The sequence below is a fragment of the Anopheles funestus genome, chromosome 3RL (genome assembly GCF_943734845.2).
Source record: "Anopheles funestus chromosome 3RL, idAnoFuneDA-416_04, whole genome shotgun sequence".
NCBI lineage: Eukaryota > Metazoa > Arthropoda > Insecta > Diptera > Culicidae > Anopheles > Anopheles funestus.
In genome coordinates this window covers 61165093-61184662 of record NC_064599.1, presented here as the reverse complement: position 1 = coordinate 61184662, position 19570 = coordinate 61165093, and the positions used below count along the sequence as shown (strand labels likewise).

General features: G+C 40.5%; 3 protein-coding genes across 3 annotated transcripts; 1 reads left to right on the top strand and 2 right to left on the bottom strand.

The window, feature by feature from the left end:
• Positions 1-7326: 7326 nt before the first annotated feature.
• On the bottom strand, positions 7327-8671 carry LOC125771640 (uncharacterized). Its single transcript, XM_049442452.1, has 3 exons — positions 8208-8671; positions 7833-8147; positions 7327-7745 (listed from the first exon to the last, which is right to left on the bottom strand). The coding sequence occupies exons 1-3, from the start codon at positions 8316-8318 to the stop codon at positions 7581-7583; spliced, it is 591 nt and encodes a 196-aa protein (XP_049298409.1). The 5' UTR covers positions 8319-8671; the 3' UTR covers positions 7327-7580.
• Positions 8672-8776: 105 nt separating this feature from the next.
• On the top strand, positions 8777-11102 carry LOC125771639 (apyrase-like). Its single transcript, XM_049442451.1, has 7 exons — positions 8777-8986; positions 9083-9308; positions 9397-9606; positions 9667-9957; positions 10029-10313; positions 10384-10456; positions 10519-11102. The coding sequence occupies exons 1-7, from the start codon at positions 8835-8837 to the stop codon at positions 11010-11012; spliced, it is 1731 nt and encodes a 576-aa protein (XP_049298408.1). The 5' UTR covers positions 8777-8834; the 3' UTR covers positions 11013-11102.
• Positions 11103-11234: 132 nt separating this feature from the next.
• On the bottom strand, positions 11235-19142 carry LOC125769524 (uncharacterized). The gene is made up of 4 exons (XM_049438257.1): positions 18727-19142; positions 17511-18661; positions 15604-15610; positions 11235-12601 (listed from the first exon to the last, which is right to left on the bottom strand). Exons 1-4 carry the CDS (start codon positions 18872-18874, stop codon positions 11385-11387), a joined length of 2523 nt encoding a protein of 840 aa, XP_049294214.1. The 5' UTR covers positions 18875-19142; the 3' UTR covers positions 11235-11384.
• Positions 19143-19570: the final 428 nt, after the last annotated feature.

Below are 19570 nucleotides of genomic sequence, written 5' to 3'. Positions count from 1 at the left end.
TCCAAAAATTTTGCACAAAGAAAAACAAAGAACATTAAAAAACTCCATTGAAAATTTGTTAAAAACACTAAGAGATTTGAACCTGAACCTGGAAAAAGATTGAGTTGACAAGAAAACGTAGATTGAATGTTAAAATAAAGAAGCGAATTGCAAAAAGGAACAAGGAAGAATTGTCAAAAGAGCTATTTAAAAACATGTTGTTAGTTGAATAATCTTCATGTCGAAATCGTAGCTCAACTGCACTTCTGAGTCATTACTATAGAATAGACGGGGAGTTAATGGTTTATAGCACCTTTTTATAGCACCTTTTTACTATCAAGAAAGGACTGTCAAGGACACTTTAATATGTTAGTTTAGTGGATTCCTTAATTATAAAACACTATTACAAAACGATTCACTTAGTACAACATTTAATATATTTTTGTCATGTTTTATAGCTGCTTCTTCCTACCGTTTCTACCTCCAACACCATTACTCCATACATTTACTCTTTACACTAAATTATACATTCCACAGAACTCAACCCGCACCGAATGAAGTATTCCATTTCTCACATTTGTCTGCATAGCAAAATTAAATGCAATCAAATGGTAGGAAAGAAAAATGATGATCATAAGTATGATTAAATTCTACATTCTCCATTTTGTCTGAAGAAGAGAAGAAAAAAAATATACACCTCACGTCGCATAATTCACACCCTTCATTTACGGCTTCCGTGGTGCCCATTTGGGCAAATATTTTTTTTTCTCTTATCACTTACTGTCCAGGGGAAAGAATTACGTCTTGGCGTAATACCGTCTGGAGCTCGCAATCGTAAAACCGTTGAAAGAAATGTACCTTTTTTCCGTTTCGGTAGAATAGTTTCAACACCGTCAGGCTTTATACCCTGATGTGTAATGGGAAATGGAACTAATGAGGAAAAAATCACCTTCACGAACAGCTTCACTTCAATGGTTGGCGCGATTGTGAAGGCCTAGACTGATGTTTTTTTTCGTTGTAATTTTGTTTCTTGCTTCTGTACTTTTTGCCTGCAGAAATGAAACCTTTATTAAAGAGCCCGGCAAGAAAGAAAGGACACAAAAATCTAATTAAGATTTTTCACATCCCAAATCCCGTCTGATGCAACTGGCGGTGACGATTAGACAAAAAGACCGGGGGTTGGATACTCTTTTCTTCTACCCATATGAAAGTATTTCCTAATAAACTGTTGGCTCGATAAATGGTATCAACCGTTCTGGACGGTGCCTACCTAAGCTTGGCGCTCGGTAGAGAAATATTATTATTGTTATTAAATTCCACTTTCCACTCCACACATCGCACCCGGTTCGTCTAAATATATGATCTTTCGTCTTTTGAAAAACCTTTTAGTTGAGACTCTTGCAAGCTGCAGGACTTTAAGATTGACGGTAAAAATAAAAATTGCAAACACTCGTTTCCTTGTCGACCTAACGTATGAAAAGCTACTAAACTACGTGACATCAAACCTATCCCATTAATGGTTTATCTTTTCTAAAAAATCAAGGTACGATGCGCGCTGTCAAACGTTCTCGTCAAGAGTTACACAAATTGGAACCCTAACTGTGATTAACAAGACGACATTCAGCCGTCTGTCTGCGATAGGAGTTTCCTGTAGATCAAGAGTGGAAAACCGTTCTATCCTTCACCGGCAACGTTTATTCTTCTCATCATCGTGATAATCATCCCCAAATCGGTTGCAAAACGATATCATCCCCCAGCAGGACGGGGCTCGTAATCACCGTTGGGGGTTGTAAATGGGTGCTGTAGCGATGTCAACCAACCGACCGAAGATGATTGTCGGTTCATGATTTCTTCGCTGATGTTTAGCTCATCCCCTCACTATCCAAACTGTCACTCAACCACTCACACCTGTGTCCCCACTGATACGGACCGGGTACCGTGCCTAATTTGGAGATCGTTTCAACAATCTGTAATTTGGCAAAAGAAATTTTCCTTCTGCGTAATGAGACTTCTGCTAGCTTACTCATACCGGCGGAACAATTGTTACACAGCAGGACAGTTTGGGGGAGGGTTGGCTTTCTTAGTCGGAAAATGAAACTAATTTTCCGATTGATTTCATTACGCATTGTTTTGCAACGTAATTTCAGATGAAATCTAATGAAATCTCTTCCTGAATGAAGTCAATTAGAGAGCAATGTTGCTGCCCTTTCGGCGTGTCTTATTTTGAATTGTTAGCATTTATTTATTAACTTATTTAGACTATTACAATTAAGTCATAGTCAATTACTTCTATTTAATAAAAAAAACACCCGTTTTAAATTATAAAACTACGTAATATAGGAAACATTAGTTCATAAAAATTGTTTGGGAAAATAGATTATTTTTTATTAGTTTTACTACTTGTCGTAGTAATTATATGTAAATAAATAATGAGTAAAAAATAATTTGTAAGGTTGGCGTTTACTTTTCTTTTTCTATTTTATTCTCGATTATTAACCGTCCCTACTTGATTATAAGTAGTAGATAAAAGAGTTCAATGCTTCTATATCTAATCTATATCTTTATGACTACCCAGTTCCTCACGGTTATTACAGTTCCTTATTCACTTACAGATTCAAATTAACATCTTACTAATGTATCTGTATTGCCTACATTTAGGCGCTAACACTTTGGTATCTCTTTTTTGAAACTGTTTTTGTAATAAATACAGGATGTCTGGCTTATTTTTAATGATAAATAGAATATTTCAATTCCTGGTAAAGGATTTTTTCAAAAAATTGTTGACAGACACTTCATTTTATTGGTTGGTTGACAATTGAAAATTATCTGAAAAAAACCTTCTATTACCAGAGATAATTGCAATATTGAAATTTATACGATTTTAAATAAATAACAATGAAATTTTTAAACATCATTGAAAAAGGCGTTGCTTTACACCACATTGTAAGAAATAAGAATAGAGGATATTTAAACAGGATATTTTTTATCTATTTTTATATTTAAATCTTGTAAAAAATGTAAAAAACTTGTAAATTTGTAAAAAAAAAACATTCAAAAGTTAATTGTGATTGTGTACTTAACAAATTACTCCAAAAGCGTAAGTAGAAAGTGAGAGAAAGTGTGTAGGTGGATGATTAAAACAGCTTAACAATCATGATATTTCTATCAAAACCTTAAGCTATCTACACACTGCATTAGAATCCTTCCGGCATGACACATTCATCCACTCACACAATATTTATGCATCGATTTATGCTGTTGGCCCGATCCGATGTAAAGTGCATACGAAATGCACTCATTATCAACAGTCCCCCATCGGTTTTGAGCCACCCAGGTGAACTTAACTTCTTATAGTTCGCCGCCCCCCGGTGGGGTGAATCGTTCATGTCGTTCCCTGTCGCTGAGATCGTTTATTACAATTTCGCTCCATACATGACCGTTTGGTCGATTATCACGTCGCCACGGACCAGCAAAACCAACCCATCCGCAGATGAAATGCTGAGGCTTTTGGCCTAATCGTACCCATCATACGCGGTCGTATTGGACCCGGTTGGACCGATCGGCCCGTACCAGACGTCATAATTTAAACCCAATCCCACGAGAAAACGTTCTCCATTCCGAGGCATTTTCGCTACGGATTCGCGACCATTCGGGTCCCGTGCTGTAGCGTTCCAGCACAACCGGCTGTGACCGGTAATTGGGTGTCAATTCGTGATTAGACCTATTTGCATATAAAATTATCCACCACCGTTCAGGAGATGGAACAGGACGATGTGGCACAACTTAGGTACGCAATACAACAAGCAGTATTTTCACTCTATTCCTCTGGCAGTAGATTCATGTTGAGAGGATTTGTGAAACAATGAGCAACTCAGGACGCAACTCGACTGAGGACGTACAGGGAAACATGAAATGTAATGCAACCGAGTACGATTGGAGCCAATTTATTTCAATAATGTTAATCGATTCGCATACGGTTGTAAGCAAGATAAGACAATGGTGGTTAGTCGTAAGGATTCCTCATGTGATCAGTTTAGCAATTCCGACTTGATTGTAAGTATGATTAATTCTTGTACTTTTCATATATTTAACTAACTTTTAATAAGAACGTATTTTTATCTTTAAATTAAATATTTGTTCAAGTTGCATAAATTTACAACGAATTTTTGGAAAGTCAGTCCTTCGGAGGGAAATTCACATATAATTATATTAATATCATTACCAAGACAACACAATTCCGGAGCGATTTTGCAGGGTTGATACAATCGATACTATTATCATGGAAACAGATTGCTTAAAACTCAAACTAAATGGCATGATTTCGGTTCCCCATTTTAAACGCGGTCTCAACATTTAATTGCTCACCCAATACCATTGCTATCACGTTCGGGTTGCGGCCTATCCGTACAGGCAAAAAGCAACAATTTACCGTGTAAAACGGAATGCGTCCAACCGGTATCGACCGCATACGATCAGCATTTTTTCACGGTTCGACTAATTTTAATAATAACCGACAAATTGCTGACCGGTTGGAAAATAAAGGCAATCATTTAAAAACGCATAAACTCTAGCTGGCCCCCGTGTGCCGTGGCCACACAATTTTAACCCCTTTTATCGATAGGCTTTTTTGTGCTCTTTTTTTTTTGCTCGGGAAAATTCTCCACCGGTTGTGATGTGTGGCAACAAATTGATGCTCTATCAGCCTATTGGAACGATACGAATCGAACCGAAGGAACGAAAGCATCCATCGTGCACAATGATCTCACGGGTGCAAAGTTTTCCCCCGGATGAGAGTCATATTAAAACAAGCTACAAAATGGTGATGCATCCCTTTTCTCTCTGTCTTTCTATCAATCATTTTTCATCCCTCCTCCACTAGCTGCGTAACAGGCAGGCTCACGGTTCCGGTGAACGATTTTCAACTGTTTCACAACACAACGTATCCCAGGCAAGGGGTGAACCGTTCTTGATTGCATTCCACCTGCCGAACTGTCCACTTTCGTACGCTTTGCTCCCTCCCTTCCCGCTCGATCGATGGCACCTGCATCCGTTCCGGTGCGTGGGTTGTATCTTTTATTCAATTAATATGCAAATTTTTGCTGGTGCTTTCAAATTAAAGGATGTCTGAGCGTACCGGATGAGCGTAAGCTGAATCGAGTGCTCTAACTGGCTGCCTAAAATGGTTACAGGATACATCGAAATATGTCTCGTTTTTCCCCCCTGTTGGAGATTTTCCAGCCCCACAATAACCGTTTAGAAGCATCGTTAGTTGAAATGATAAGCCAGATAAGGAAGGTGCAGAAAGTGTAATCTTAAATAACCAAGAACGATTACCTGATTTCATTTGCTTTATGGCAGTGGGCAGACATTTCACTCCAAGACAAGACTTGATTCAACAATGAAACATTCTAATGCTACGTTTATGTTATGCTTGTTTAATACGAAATCATATAAAAAATATTACAGACAAAAATATGTTTTTCTCGTTTAATCAATTTCATTAAAAATGGTTCTAATGGTAGTAATTGTTTTTTTTTTGTTTAATAAAGACATTAAACATTACCTACCTGTACCTCGCTTCGAATATCTTCTCGCTGGAAATCCGTAGAAACACCTGAAAATAAGAAAATAGTTGGTGTAAGTAAGAATTAAAGAAACGTTTTTTTTTTGTTTAATTTTGCTTTGCAGCGTTGATCGCGCATCGGAAGATAATTTGGATCACTTTTTCTTTTTCCACATTCACCTTTTTTCTTTCACTTACTCACGCTTCAATACGCGATCGACGCGGAACAAGCATCACAAGAGGCGCAAACCAAGCTTACGCAGACAACAATTTGTACACGCGTGCAAAGCAAGTTTGTTTAACATCAATACACGAATTGATACACAGCTTGCTCATTGTGCGGACCAGGATGTTCGTGAATAAGACATCACTTATTGGATCACCAACCAAGAAAAAAAACCATCGAAAGTTTTTTTTTCCTAACTTCAAAATTAATCGCCACTGACGCCGAGTAACAATAAGCTATATTGACAATCAGTAGGGAGAGGATCGACAAAAGGTAAAATTAGCTGGAAAGCGTTACGCTTATTTATTTTTCAGATGCAGCAGTTCGTGCAGTGGCACGTCTGCGAGCTGTCTAAATATTGCGATTAGCAACAAGACGGTTTTAAAGGGTCCCTTCAAATTTAATAGCAAATGTATTCGTGCAAGCGAGAGATGCAATGGTACCGTCAGGTGGTTATGGATTACTTCGAAAAAAGGCATCTATTCTGCTCCACATCACCGTGTTGGCCAGTGTGTCAACCTTTCTTCTCCCAACATTTCAACATTTGAACACTCTTTTGTTCTTGGAGGCCCCGCGTCATTGTTTGGTATAAAAATTCTTTATAGTGTAACGATATGTTAGGTGTTAGGCATGCCATAATTGGATTACTAAGCTTATTTTTTAGAATTTCTACATACTCAGTCCTTGCTATAAACGAACAAACAAAATGGAAAATGAGTGCATACTACGACTGTGGTGGGATCTGCTATAAATAATTTATTATGAGCTGCTCATAATCTAGAAGTTCAGATTTCAGATTTCACTTTTATGCCGAACGTCCGATCGTGGAAGGATGATTACTAATAATGAAAATGTTGATGCCATTGAATTTTTACCTTAAGTAGAAGAACTATGAAAAATTCTTGCGCTTGTATAAAAAAATTGGTCATGGTATTTTTTTGGCGTTTTTGTTGCAACGTAAGGTTCTTGATATTCTCTGACCGCGATTTTTTTTTGAATGAGGAAAATTATTTATTTTTTTTTATATTCCATTCAGTAAATCCGCAAAACCGCACACCGTCCCCGGAGACCATTCCCTGGGAATTGTCAGATTTTTACTGATTGAAACCTTCATAATACTACTTTAAGTATTTACAGGTTACAAGCTAAGGTAGTACTTTCCCAGTGCGTTATATACGTTTTAAGTCTCGGAAAAACTCATTTGCATCTCGGTATTAGTACTCGATAACGGAAGACAGGCATCATAGCTTCAAATCATTACTGATAGTCACCTCTGGAACTTATTTGACTATAGGTATATTTTGGTTTTGGGGGGGACCGGTGGTGCATGTGATAAACGGCGCCAGTCCACACGGCCGGACCGGGTTCAAATCCCATTCGGACCGTCCCCCGTAGCAAGGACTGACTATCCGGCTACGCGGTAAAAATAAGTCTAGTAAGCCAGGAATGGCCATCATGACCTTACAGGTCGTTAAAGCCAAGAAGAGAGAAGAGAGATATTTTGTTTTGAGACACATCATTTTTATAGGAGTTTTTTTTATATAAAGCATCTCATGTAGCTCTGAAATCAATAGAGAAATATATTTACGCATTAAAGCTGTTTTAAACACCACTGTCCTCTATTCTGAGAGGAATGAAACGAAAATAAATAATCCACTTTATCCGTTTCACTGACCGATCGAACATCCGCAAGAAATCGAAACCAAATCCCACATTCCGCACCATGAGCCTATGCATTTATTATATTATTATTCCATTGTCCCACAAAAATAAAAACCATCCCAGATAGTAATCTCACACCGGGTGATAGGTTTATGAAATTTCGAAGAAGAACGACAGCTTGAACACCTGCACCTTATCCGTTGCGTTCGGTTGCTGATGTTGAAGGTCCATCTTCACGATGTACTCCCCGGGCGGTACCATTTTCACCAGCATATGATCATTGCTCATGCGGAACTGTCGTACGCGATAGTATCCCTGGTGCAAAGGAACGTACAAAGAAAAAATACATCCATTATCTTGCTCTCTCCGTGGGCCAGTGTGTCGCCCAGCCTACCGACGTACCTTGTCGAATGGACAGTTGAAGCTCAGGTTACCGAATTTCTCCAGCTCCTCGTTCAACAGTGGCACAACCGGATCCATGCCGGCTTCCTCCGTATTGCATAGCTCCTTGTTAGTGCCGATCATCGTCATGTACTCACCGTCCATCTTGGAGTCAAGCTCTATGTTCACGAAAACACCCTGCTCCACATCCATGAATAAACTCCCGTCCACATCGACCGTGCTGCCTTCGGTTTCGTTGTTAATCTGTACCTGCATCGTCAGATAGTCCGGATTCGACAGATAGTCAACCTTTGTGATCATAATTTTGCCCGTGATCTATGAAGAAGAACTTTTTACTGGTTTGATACTTGTTGCTTTTCAAGCAGGGATTCTTACCACACACGCAAAGGCAACCAGTATGATCACATGCTTCCACATCCATGTTTGGCTACAATTAGACATTTCAAATTTCGACAATGAAACTAAGCGCAACGCAGCGGACCTCATTTTATAGCACGGCCCGATCAATTATGGCTTCACTATCGTTCATCTTCCACTGATTAAAGTAATGAGTGTAATTTGTGACCCTAGTAATGACCTTAATACTTCAGCGTAGTCCAATAATTGGACATGAAATTTGATATTTTTTTACTATTTAACAAAACAAATGAGTTCGCCATTTTTATAGTTGCATTGCAGCTGTAGACAGTAACGGTCATAGTTACATTCATAGTATTTTTATTGAAAATCTTAAGTTTTCCTGCAATCCCCACAAAATACAAATAAAGTGATAAGAGTTTACACTACTTATGAGCATTGTGACAATCTATATTTACAGTACGGTTGCAAAATGCTCAGCATCTCCGTTCCATCAATAATTGTTTTAATCCGATCGCCTATTGTGTACACCAACGTGTGTACAGTTGGCAGGCAAAAATGTGCCCGTTCGCGCTATAAAAGACGCCTCTACCCACAGCTGTACCCACACAAGGTAGGTCTTGTTCAACGCATCAAGGTGATAGAATGTGGCGTTTTCATCACTGCTCGTGGACGGTTTTTGCATCGCTCTTGGTGCTGAGCTACATCGTTCCGGAATGCTGGACAAAATGTGTTTCAAGTAGCGATAAAGACTCCTTCCCGCTAACGTTCATCCACATCAACGATCTACATGCGCGGTAAGTTAGGGGAAGTGGTTTTTTATTTGCCTTTTTTTCACTCTGGCTCTTTCACTCTGTCTCTCGATTAACAAAAAAAAAAAACATTTCAAACAGGTTTGATGAAACGAACCAAAAATCTTCCGGTTGTACCAATCCGAAAGAATGTATTGCCGGTATAGCACGCGTCTACCATACGATCAGGCAGCTAAAGAAAGAGTATAAATCGCAAAATCCACTCTACCTCAATGCGGGTGACAACTTCCAGGGGACGCTTTGGTACAATTTGCTACGCTGGAACGTTACCGCACACTTCATCAAGAAGCTTCCACCAGATGTAATGGTAAGATATCATGTACAAAGTTTGATAATACAACATACCCCCAAATTATTGTACTTACTCTTCGTTCCAACACAAACAAAACCCTCAGACCCTAGGCAACCACGAGTTTGATCATAGCCCGAAAGGCCTCGCACCATATCTGGCCGAACTTGAAAAACTGAAAATTCCAACGGTTGTGGCTAATCTTCAGCTGAATGGAGAACCGGAGTTGATAAAATCAAAAATTAAGTCAAGTGTTGTGCTGCACGAATGTGGACGTAAAGTAGGAGTCATTGGAGCGCTCTACGATAAGACACACGTAAGGCTGGAACGCCATCACCTTTTGGATGAAGCGTTAATAATATTCTAACAATTATAGCTAGTGGCCCAAACGGGAAAGGTTACGCTGACAAACTCAATCGATGCAGTGCGCAAGGAAGCGCAAAAGTTGAAAAACGATAAAGTGGATATCATTGTGGTACTGTCGCATTGTGGTTTGGACGGTGATAAACAGCTGGCCGAGGAGGCTGGTGATCTCGTCGATGTTATCATTGGTGCACATTCGCATTCCTTGCTGCTGAACAAAGATTCCAAAGTGCCTTACGATATGAAATACGACAAAATTGAAGGAGACTATCCGATTGTGGTTGAGAAGCAGAATAAGCATAAGGTATGGCGTTTTAGTGTTATTTGGAGGTGCATTTGGTTAATACAAACAAATGTTTCTTCATTCTCTCTCAGGTTCTTATTACTCAGGCACGTTCCTTTGGTAAGTATGTTGGACGTCTGACGGTATACTTTGACCGGAATGGTGAGGTACAGAGCTGGGAAGGTCATCCAATCTATATGAACAACACGGTCGAACAGGACGAAGATATAGTGCGGGAACTGAAACCATGGCGTGAAGAGGTAGAGCGTCTCGGAACACAAGTGATCGGACAGAGTGACGTGTTTCTGGATCGCGAATCATGCCGTTGGTGTGAGTGTACATTAGGTGATGTAGCTACGGATGCATTCGCTGATAAGGTAAGTGATTTTGGAAGCACAATTTCTCTGGAAATATATTTTCTCACTTTATCCCTCTGCGCACTTCAAGTATTCGAACGGAACGTTCAGAGCGGTAGCAATCATACAGGCTGGAAACTTCCGAAATCCAATCAAGAAAGGAGGTAAAAAAAGTGGACTTGACATGTTGCAAAAAGCCTACTACGAATAATTATTCTCTTTTAAGCAATCACAAATGGATTGGCGATCGAGGCTGCTCCATTCGGATCATCGGTTGACTTGATAAAGCTAAAGGGTGAAGACCTTTGGAGCGCTATCGATCACTCCTTCACATTGGATGATGAGTATCGGCTTAATACGATGCAGGTGTCCGGCATGACGGTGGTAGTCGATCTGTCCAAAAATCGTAACGAGCGTGTACAAAGCATCCAAGTGATTGAGGCCGACGGAACGATGAAACCACTGGATAAGCAAAAGTTCTACTACGTCGCTACACCGTCCTATCTTGCCGACGGAAAGGATGGATTTGAAATGATGAAAAGAGGCACGGACCGCATTACTGGACCGCTGGATTCGGATGTGCTGATCGAGTACGTGCGGAAGCGCCAAACGATCACGACGAGTATGTTTGAGCAGAAGCGTATGGTGATAGAAAATCATACGAATGGTACTTGTTCGTGGGATTTGGAAGCGGAGAGATATACGCCCAAAATCAAGTAAAATCACCTTTTGTTTGTCACTGAAACACTGCAATAGTTGAGCATTTGTATTCTGCATTAAAAAGCCGATCTTTATACTTTGATCGCTTAACTGCCTTTGTTTATTAGCTGATGAAGTTCGCTGGTTGGATTGCGATCTAGATCCGAAACGGTCTATATTTGGAAAGTGGCAATCATTTTGGTACATCTCGTTGAAATTGGTAACAGATTGCTTATTACGACAGATCTGATTCGCCTGAAAGTATACAATTCGTATAACAATCAACAATTAGCCGAGATCATCAAGAAAATGCAATACAATTTTTAAAAAATCTTAAATGTGCTATGGTAAAACGACGATCTAACCTCTTTTCTGACATCGTAAAACATCTCATCACACCAATAAACTACCTACAGGATGATCAAGCACCAAATGGCCTGTAACACGGTTAAACTCATTCACATCACACGCGTACAAATAACCATCTGCGATCGAGTTACGATCCCAACGTAGCCACCGGACTTCGCTGCTAACGTCCTTACACACCAAGTAACTCTCGTCCATCTCTTCCGGACTTGCGTGTGGATTATTCACACCGATCAACGCCAATCCGGCATCGTTTTCCTCGTCCAACAACACCTTGTAGAACAGTTCCGGTGCCGGAACTCTGCCAGCTGGATCACGGTTCGGATCGAAATCGAGGAAAACTTCCTGCGCATCACCATTTCCGTCTAGCAACTTCAGCACACCGTACGTCCCCGTGTACACCGTTAGACGAAGATCGTTCGCGGCCACGAACGCTTTAATGCCCGTTTCAATGCGCTGCCAGCTGAAACCATTGAACCGTTGCCATTGTGGTGCTACGTTCATGAACCAGAAGGAAGCCCGTTGATGCGAACCGAACACAAAGTCCGATTTAGCGGCCAGGTGACCTCGTGAAAAGAAGAGGCCCTTTTTGTTATTTAGCAAAGCGTCCGCACGGCCCGATGATCCCAGGATGCGTGCTAGCGTTGCATGCTGCGTCGAGTACTTGTACAGTGCTGCCATCTTTAGTTCTCCATAGAAACTTCCCTGAATGAACGACGGCCTCTTCACCGATCGCTGATGATGTTCGTTGTGGGGTGTTAGCTTGTGTTTGACGTAATGGCTCCGGAGGTGTGTCTCGTCGAAGCAAACTTCGTACAGCTTTGCAAACCGATCCGCACCAACATTGAACCCGACCCGCACAATCGTCCCATTGTCGAAGCAATGGGCATCGGTGCGTTCGGCAACGTGGTATACGGGCTGCTGACAGGAAAAATCCGAGATGTTGTATCGCTCAGACTGATAACCGAGCCTACCGTCATCTTCACAGGTGAGGGTGGCTGATTTGGATTTTCCACCCGGTGAACCCTTGCGGAATCCGTGCGAACAGAACAACTCCACCGATTGGCCGTAGTCAAGGCTGACGGTGGTAGAGTTCAGCTGAGGCCACACGAACTGATCGCTGCCTGGTTGAAGCAGCAATGGTTGCACAGTCGTAAGATCACGGTGTAACGATATGGTGCAGGCTGTGCAATGAGATAAAGAACTCATCAGATTAAAGAAGACCAGAGCTTCATTGACATTTTCTTACAAGATTCGTCACTTGGTTTGTCCTTCTCCACCAACGAGAACAGATCTGTCAGCTCCTCTGTTGAACTTTCAATGTAGACACGCGATCTAACGTCTCTTGCTACCAACAGCAGCAAAAGCATAAACACTTGATGCACGCGTTGTCGCATGTTTAATTACACTGTTTACACAAACCGCGAATCTTCCACGCACCAGCAGCTCAACACCGCGAATGAAGTTGAACGAACGCGTCTGACTAACAGCTGTTAACTGGACCAATCTACCCTCCTCTTCTTACGCCACGATCTACGCAGACAATCGTACGCTAACGCTCGATCGCTTACGCGTACTCTCGCATATCTTGAGATCCACCAGCACTCGAGATAACGGAACTTCGCGAGAAACAAACCACGAACGTCTATCCGATCTTTCAAAGAATCTGAACGATCGTGGCGATCAGCTGTTCGATGGATCACGCAACTGCGTCTGTGGTTGGTTTGTGAGATAGATACGGTAATGATGATAACATTTGTCTTTATGCTTCCACACATGAAATGAATAAAGATAAGAGCCTGTTAAGAAGGAGAGGAAACTTAAACAAAATTACAGGACGTATTCTTGAGCTTTTAAGAGGCTTCTATTTGTTGAGGCCCACCAGGAAGTGGTATTTCGCCATCGTTCATCGTCAACAATCCAATCTTAATCAGATTATTCATTAACAGCGACTTAGAATGCAGATCAGAGCAGAGTATAATTAGTGAAGTACATTTTGGGATTTCCAAAAAATGACGGATCTAGAAATGCGGAGCCCCTTGTCGATATTTGAAACGAGGTGACTTTGAGAAAGCTGCAAGGTACTAAGAAATTGACGAAAAGAAAGACACAGACACATCTTACTTCCGTAGCAGGGCATTAAATGTAATCGAATTTTCCCTCCTTTTTTCTGCCGTTGATCACGCTCAACTAGCAACTAACACAAGCATAAGCAATATGCAGCCATGCAGAACGTATTGGTGATGCGGTAATCACTTTTGCATGACATCCGCAAAGCTGAAACAATCGCAATTAAAATAATAAGCAAAGTTATTGAGATCATTCAGGTAAAACATTCCAAGTATCAAGCCCAACAAATCCTCACAGTATAAATATAGCTTAAATACAGCGCAACTAGCTCATGAGGATAGAAGAGTGCGAGATGGATAACAGAATCGATTGAACCATCAGGGTACAGGATACAGCCCAAACCATATCTTTCGACATTTCATTTCAAGAGCATTTAAAGTCCAAGCTAATCTTTACCAGTTTTCAAACGATTACCAACAATAAAATGATGTTTTAAGTGAACTTTAAATACAGTTGTGCAAAACAAGCGATTTGGATAAACACACCAAAAATGGTAGAAATTGTGATCATTAGAGTATTAAGCGTTTAATAAGCTTTTCGTAAATACGCTCCAATTGCTCGAGCTCTATTAATCATAAAACCACAAAACAGTACTGCTGGAACGTATGGAAAAGTCTTCAACACATCGATGGTTAGTACATTGATCACTTTACCTTCGTGGATCAAAGTTCATTCTGTCCGCCATGTCGGGATTAGGACTTCAATGGCTAATGCTTTGGAGCTTCTTCGGAATTATGGTGATGAATGCTTACGGTGCAAAAAGAGTAAGTTAAAATGGGATTGCACGTTGTTTGATATACGTTAAACATGTTTTTTTCTTCTTCCATATGCTGGATTCTACAGAACGTTATAAGGATAGGAAAATGTGAAATCTTCGATTCCCCTCCAATTGTTCGTTCGAAGGGAAATGTTACTCAGATCGGTTCTACACCTATAACAGGTGTTAACGTCGAAGTAGTTTTCAATCAAGATTTACCACAACTAAAGGCAAATATTGAGTTTGAATTCTGGTGTATATTTTGTGATATAATTTGTCATTTATATAATTATTCAAAATTCCCTCTTCCATTTTATTTGTACTTGTCTTTATCTTGATTCTTGCTGTTACTCAGATCAATGGCATTTTGACGATCCGGTCAAAAGATGGTAAACTACAGAAAACCATCTACAATAATACGCTCAGTGTGTGTGAATTCCTTGAGCAACCGTTCCGGCACCGCACTTTGCAATTTCTTCAATTGGAAGTTATGCAACATGGCAACATACCAACGAAATGTCCCATACTTGCCGGCACGTACTACATACGGAATGCAACCTTTGCCAGAGCACGGATACCATCGTTCTGGCCCGCTAGTTACTTTCGCATTGATACTAACCTTTTGCTCGGCAATCCATTGAAGATGATTCTAGAAACGCATTGGTTTGGTAGGATTATTAAAATATGATAGCCCAACAGCGGAAAAGGAAGAAACTACATGAACAGCAAACAATTATTTTTCAAATAAACAACTATACGAACTACTACTTTTACCACTAAGTACTACTTTTACATGGTTTAGTGTAAATTGTGCTGTTTCCTCTTGATCTTTACAAAGAAATACTAATGTAAAATGTTGTTTGCTTAAATTTGGAATCGATCTCAAATTATATACATAAACATTTGCTATTACTTTAGTCTTTTATGCCTGAAACATACCTTCAATTATTGTGTTTTGCCCATGCTAAGCCAATTTTCAACATCTGTATTTTACCCCTTATCCTCTATTTTCAAAGTAATTACACATACTTGTTGCACAATTTAGAATGATTAAAAATCAAATCTAAATCTGCTGGACTAATCGTCAAAAATGGATCAAAGTTGTGCACCGCCCTATGCCACTCGTGTACTCTGTGCTTTTGGGCTATTGCATCAACGCTACTCAGAAGAGGTTTATTACGGCTCTTCTATCGATGTAAACGGCCTTACAAGACTACGCGGGCTGGATCGTTCGGCGTCATTCTAATGACATGTCCAGTTTTCCCGAGTCGAGCGATTCTACAACGTGTCACTAGGATAAATAGTAATAGTAACCAAATTAGCTGTTGTCCATGTGATATGTACTAACATATTAGTTACCTGTAGTCTAAGAGCAAATGATCGAAGTACAGTGGAGCGCCGATTATCCGGGTACCTGTTATCCGGCTGTCCCATTATCCGTGCAGTTCGGAAATGACAGTTCCGAAGGAGAACTGACATATGAAATACAAAACCGATGATGGCAAAAAATAAAAGCTTCAATAGGGAATGATATAATTTGTTTAAATTTGTAAAAAGAACAGATTTACGTTGCAAAGTGTAAATAAGAAAATTAACATCTAGCTTTATACAAAAAAGTCTACCCATTACGCACTAAACACTAATATTTATCAATAAAAAGGGTTGTGCCTATTATCCGTGATATTCGCTGATCCGGCGAGGGCTGAGTCCCGATGACCACGGATAATCGGCACTCCACTGTAAATAAAATATATTTTTATTATTTGCAAACTGTAAAGTAAATGAATAGTTAACTTTAGCTAAGTTTTACTAATCGTATTTTAATAACTTCTTACCACTTAAAACTTTCGCATGATAATAATTACGATAAGCATTTCGTGAGTAAAAAAAAAAATAATATCTTTATTTCTCCACACAATGATTGCGATTTCCTAAATGTATTATTTACCTTGCTATCAACACTTTACGCAAATTTAATTTTTCCCTCATTAAGTCAATTTTTGCTCGAGTGACCTTTTGCGTAATGAATGTGATTTTCGAAAACAACATTATTATAAACAAAGATATTCCTCTTGCATACAACCATTCAATCGACTGTGGTGAACATGAAGAATCCGTTCTCAATTGTGCTCTCTTTCGTTGTCGTTCTTCAGCTTGTTTTGCCAACCGCAAATGCTTTCGTGAAGGTAAACTATCTTCCAATGGCTTAAACGTTTACCAAAAAATAGAACAAAATAATTGTTTTTCGCGTCTTTATTCAAACTACAGCTAATAGCAGTTGCCAATAAAATAAATATCAATCATAATGTAAGGTCTTTCAACATTTCCTACATCTTGCATCAACCGACCTCTGTCACTAACCAATCGCTTGAGGTCCAAATTGAAATTAAACAAAAAATCAAGGATGTTAGGGTAAGTACTATTAACTGTGAAATATTGCAATGCAAAGCTAGTAATCTACTCCTTCTTCTATGTAGTTTCAACTAGTTTTACACGGCCTGATGCGAAATGGAACAATCTCGTCTGTACTGCTCAAGCGTCAGGTTGACATTTGCGCCTTCTTAAGAAACACCAAATCGGACCGTTTGTTAAAAAGCATGTACGAATACCTTAATGCGCGTGGATACCTTCCAACAAGATGTCCGTTTAATCCGGGACACTACTATATTTGCAATCTAAAGCTATCCGACGCACCAATCCCTGCCTTTCTGCCCGAGACAGAATTTCTCTTGGAATTCACCTATTACTCGGGAGTGCGCTCGGAATCGTTGGTAGAGTTTCGAATGTACGGTAGGTTGATACGACTAATTGAGAACATTTTACTTTAATACATTAGTCCTTTTCTTGGCTTAACGACCTGTAAGGTCATGACGGTCATCAATAATCCTAATGGGGCTTGGTGATGGGAGCTAAAATAGCAATTTAAAAAAAAAACAAATACCTATGATATCATTTTACTCAATTAAAGAACGAGTAACTTTGCAATAGCTGAACTTTGAAATATTTCAATTATTTGAGATATATTCGAAATATATATTCTATTTTCCGCTCGACAAGTCTTTCGCTAACATCACGAACTTTTCTTTCTTATGCGAAGATTTTTTTAAACCTAAAATCATCCCAATTTCGAGTCAAAGCTAACTCTACAAATAATGCAATATTTCGAGATATATTCTTATACTCAAGTTGCATGTTTATCTTTTGCATATTTTCTAATCTCATAAAACTCAACCTCTTATCCGATGCCGTTTAACATATCTTCACACCAATAAATTACCTACAGGATGGTCAAGCACCAAATGGCCTGTAACACGGTTAAACTCATTCACATCACACGCGTACAAATAACCATCTGCGATCGAGTTACGATCCCAACGTAGCCACCGGACTTCGCTGCTAACGTCCTTACACACCAAGTAACTCTCGTCCATCTCTTCCGGACTTGCGTGTGGATTATTCACACCGATCAACGCCAATCCGGCATCGTTTTCCTCGTCCAACAACACCTTGTAGAACAGTTCCGGTGCCGGAACTCTGCCAGCTGGATCACGGTTCGGATCGAAATCGAGGAAAACTTCCTGCGCATCACCATTTCCGTCTTGCAACTTCAGCACACCGTACGTCCCCGTGTACACCGTTAGACGAAGATCGTTAGCGGCCACGAACGCTTTAATGCCCGTTTCAATGCGCTGCCAGCTAAAACCATTGAACCGTTGCCATTGTGGTGCTACGTTCATGAACCAGAAGGAAGCCCGTTGATGCGAACCGAACACAAAGTCCGATTTAGCGGCCAGGTGACCTCGTGCAAAGAAGAGGCCCTTTTTATTGTTTAACAAAGCGTCCGCACGGCCCGATGATCCCAGGATGCGTGCTAGCGTTGCATGCTGCGTCGAGTACTTGTACAGTGCGGCCATCTTTAGTTCTCCATAGAAACTTCCCTGAATGAACGACGGCCTCTTCACCGATCGCTGATGATGTTCGTTGTGGGGTGTTAGCTTATGTTTGACGTAATGGCTCCGGAGGTGTGTCTCGTCGAAGCAAACTTCGTACAGCTTTGCAAACCGATCCGCACCAACATTGAACCCGACCCGCACAATCGTCCCATTGTCGAAGCAGTGGGCATCGGTGCGTTCGGCAACGTGGTATACGGGCTGCTGACAGGAAAAATCTGAGATGTTGTATCGCTCAGACTGATAACCGAGCCTACCGTCATCTTCACAGGTGAGGGTGGCTGATTTGGATTTTCCACCAGGTGAACCCTTGCGGAATCCGTGCGAACAGAACAACTCCACCGATTGGCCGTAGTCAAGGCTGACGGTGGTAGAGTTCAGCTGAGGCCACACGAACTGATCGCTGCCTGGTTGAAGCAGCAATGGTTGCACGATCGTAAGATCACGGTGTAACGATATGGTGCAGGCTGTGCAATGAGATAAAGAACTCATCAGATTAAAGAAGACCAGAGCTTCATTGACATTTTCTTACAAGATTCGTCACTTGGTTTGTCCTTCTCCACCAACGAGAACAGATCTGTCAGCTCCTCTGTTGAACTTTCAATGTAGACACGCGATCTAACGTCTCTTGCTACCAACAGCAGCAAAAGCATAAACACTTGATGCACGCGTTGTCGCATGTTTAATTACACTGTTTACACAAACCGCGAATCTTCCACGCACCAGCAGCTCAACACCGCGAATGAAGTTGAACGAACGCGTCTGACTAACAGCTGTTAACTGGATCAATATACCCTCCTTTTCTTACGCCACGATCTACGCAGACAATCGTACGCTAACGCTCGATCGCTTACGCGTACTCTCGCATATCTTGAGATCCACCAGCACTCGAGATAACGGAACTTCGCGAGAAACAAACCACGAACGTCAGTCCGATCTTTCAAAGAATCTGTACGATCGTGTCGATCAGCTGTTCGATGGATCACGCAACTGCGTCTGTGGTTGGTTTGTGAGATAGATAGGGTAATGATGATAGCATTTGTCTTTGTGCTTCAACACATGAAATGAATAAAGATAAGAGCCTGTTAAGAAGGAGAGGAAACTTTATAGTTTCCTCTAAAGGAAGGAGAGGATATGACATTTTCTTGAGCTTGAGGATATGACAGAAGCTTCTATTTCTTGAGGATCAGATAATGACCTGACTATTATGCACTAGAAACTGGTCTTTCCCCATCCTTTGTTGCATACAATTCAATCTTAAAAAGATTCCCCTTTGACAGTGACTTTGAATTCAATTTAGAAGTTCTAATGAGAACGAAACGAGGCTCTTACGGTCGGGTAAAACATAAATGCTTGAGATGGAAAAGTCTAATGGG

Bases quoted from the DNA above. Each gene is read 5' to 3' on its own strand.
- LOC125771640 (XM_049442452.1), bottom strand. From the start codon at position 8,318: ATGAGGTCCGCTGCGTTGCGCTTAGTTTCATTGTCGAAATTTGAAATG. The intron at 8,148-8,207 runs GTAAGAATCCCT...TCTTCTTCATAG, and splicing joins TGGTTGCCTTTGCGTGTGTG to ATCACGGGCAAAATTATGAT. The intron at 7,746-7,832 runs GTACGTCGGTAG...CCTTTGCACCAG, and splicing joins TCAACTGTCCATTCGACAAG to GGATACTATCGCGTACGACA.
- LOC125771639 (XM_049442451.1), top strand. From the start codon at position 8,835: ATGTGGCGTTTTCATCACTGCTCGTGGACGGTTTTTGCATCGCTCTTG. The intron at 9,309-9,396 runs GTAAGATATCAT...CAAAACCCTCAG, and splicing joins AGCTTCCACCAGATGTAATG to ACCCTAGGCAACCACGAGTT. The intron at 10,457-10,518 runs GTAAAAAAAGTG...TTCTCTTTTAAG, and splicing joins AAATCCAATCAAGAAAGGAG to CAATCACAAATGGATTGGCG.
- LOC125769524 (XM_049438257.1), bottom strand. From the start codon at position 18,874: ATGCGACAACGCGTGCATCAAGTGTTTATGCTTTTGCTGCTGTTGGTA. The intron at 18,662-18,726 runs GTAAGAAAATGT...CTCATTGCACAG, and splicing joins CAAACCAAGTGACGAATCTT to CCTGCACCATATCGTTACAC.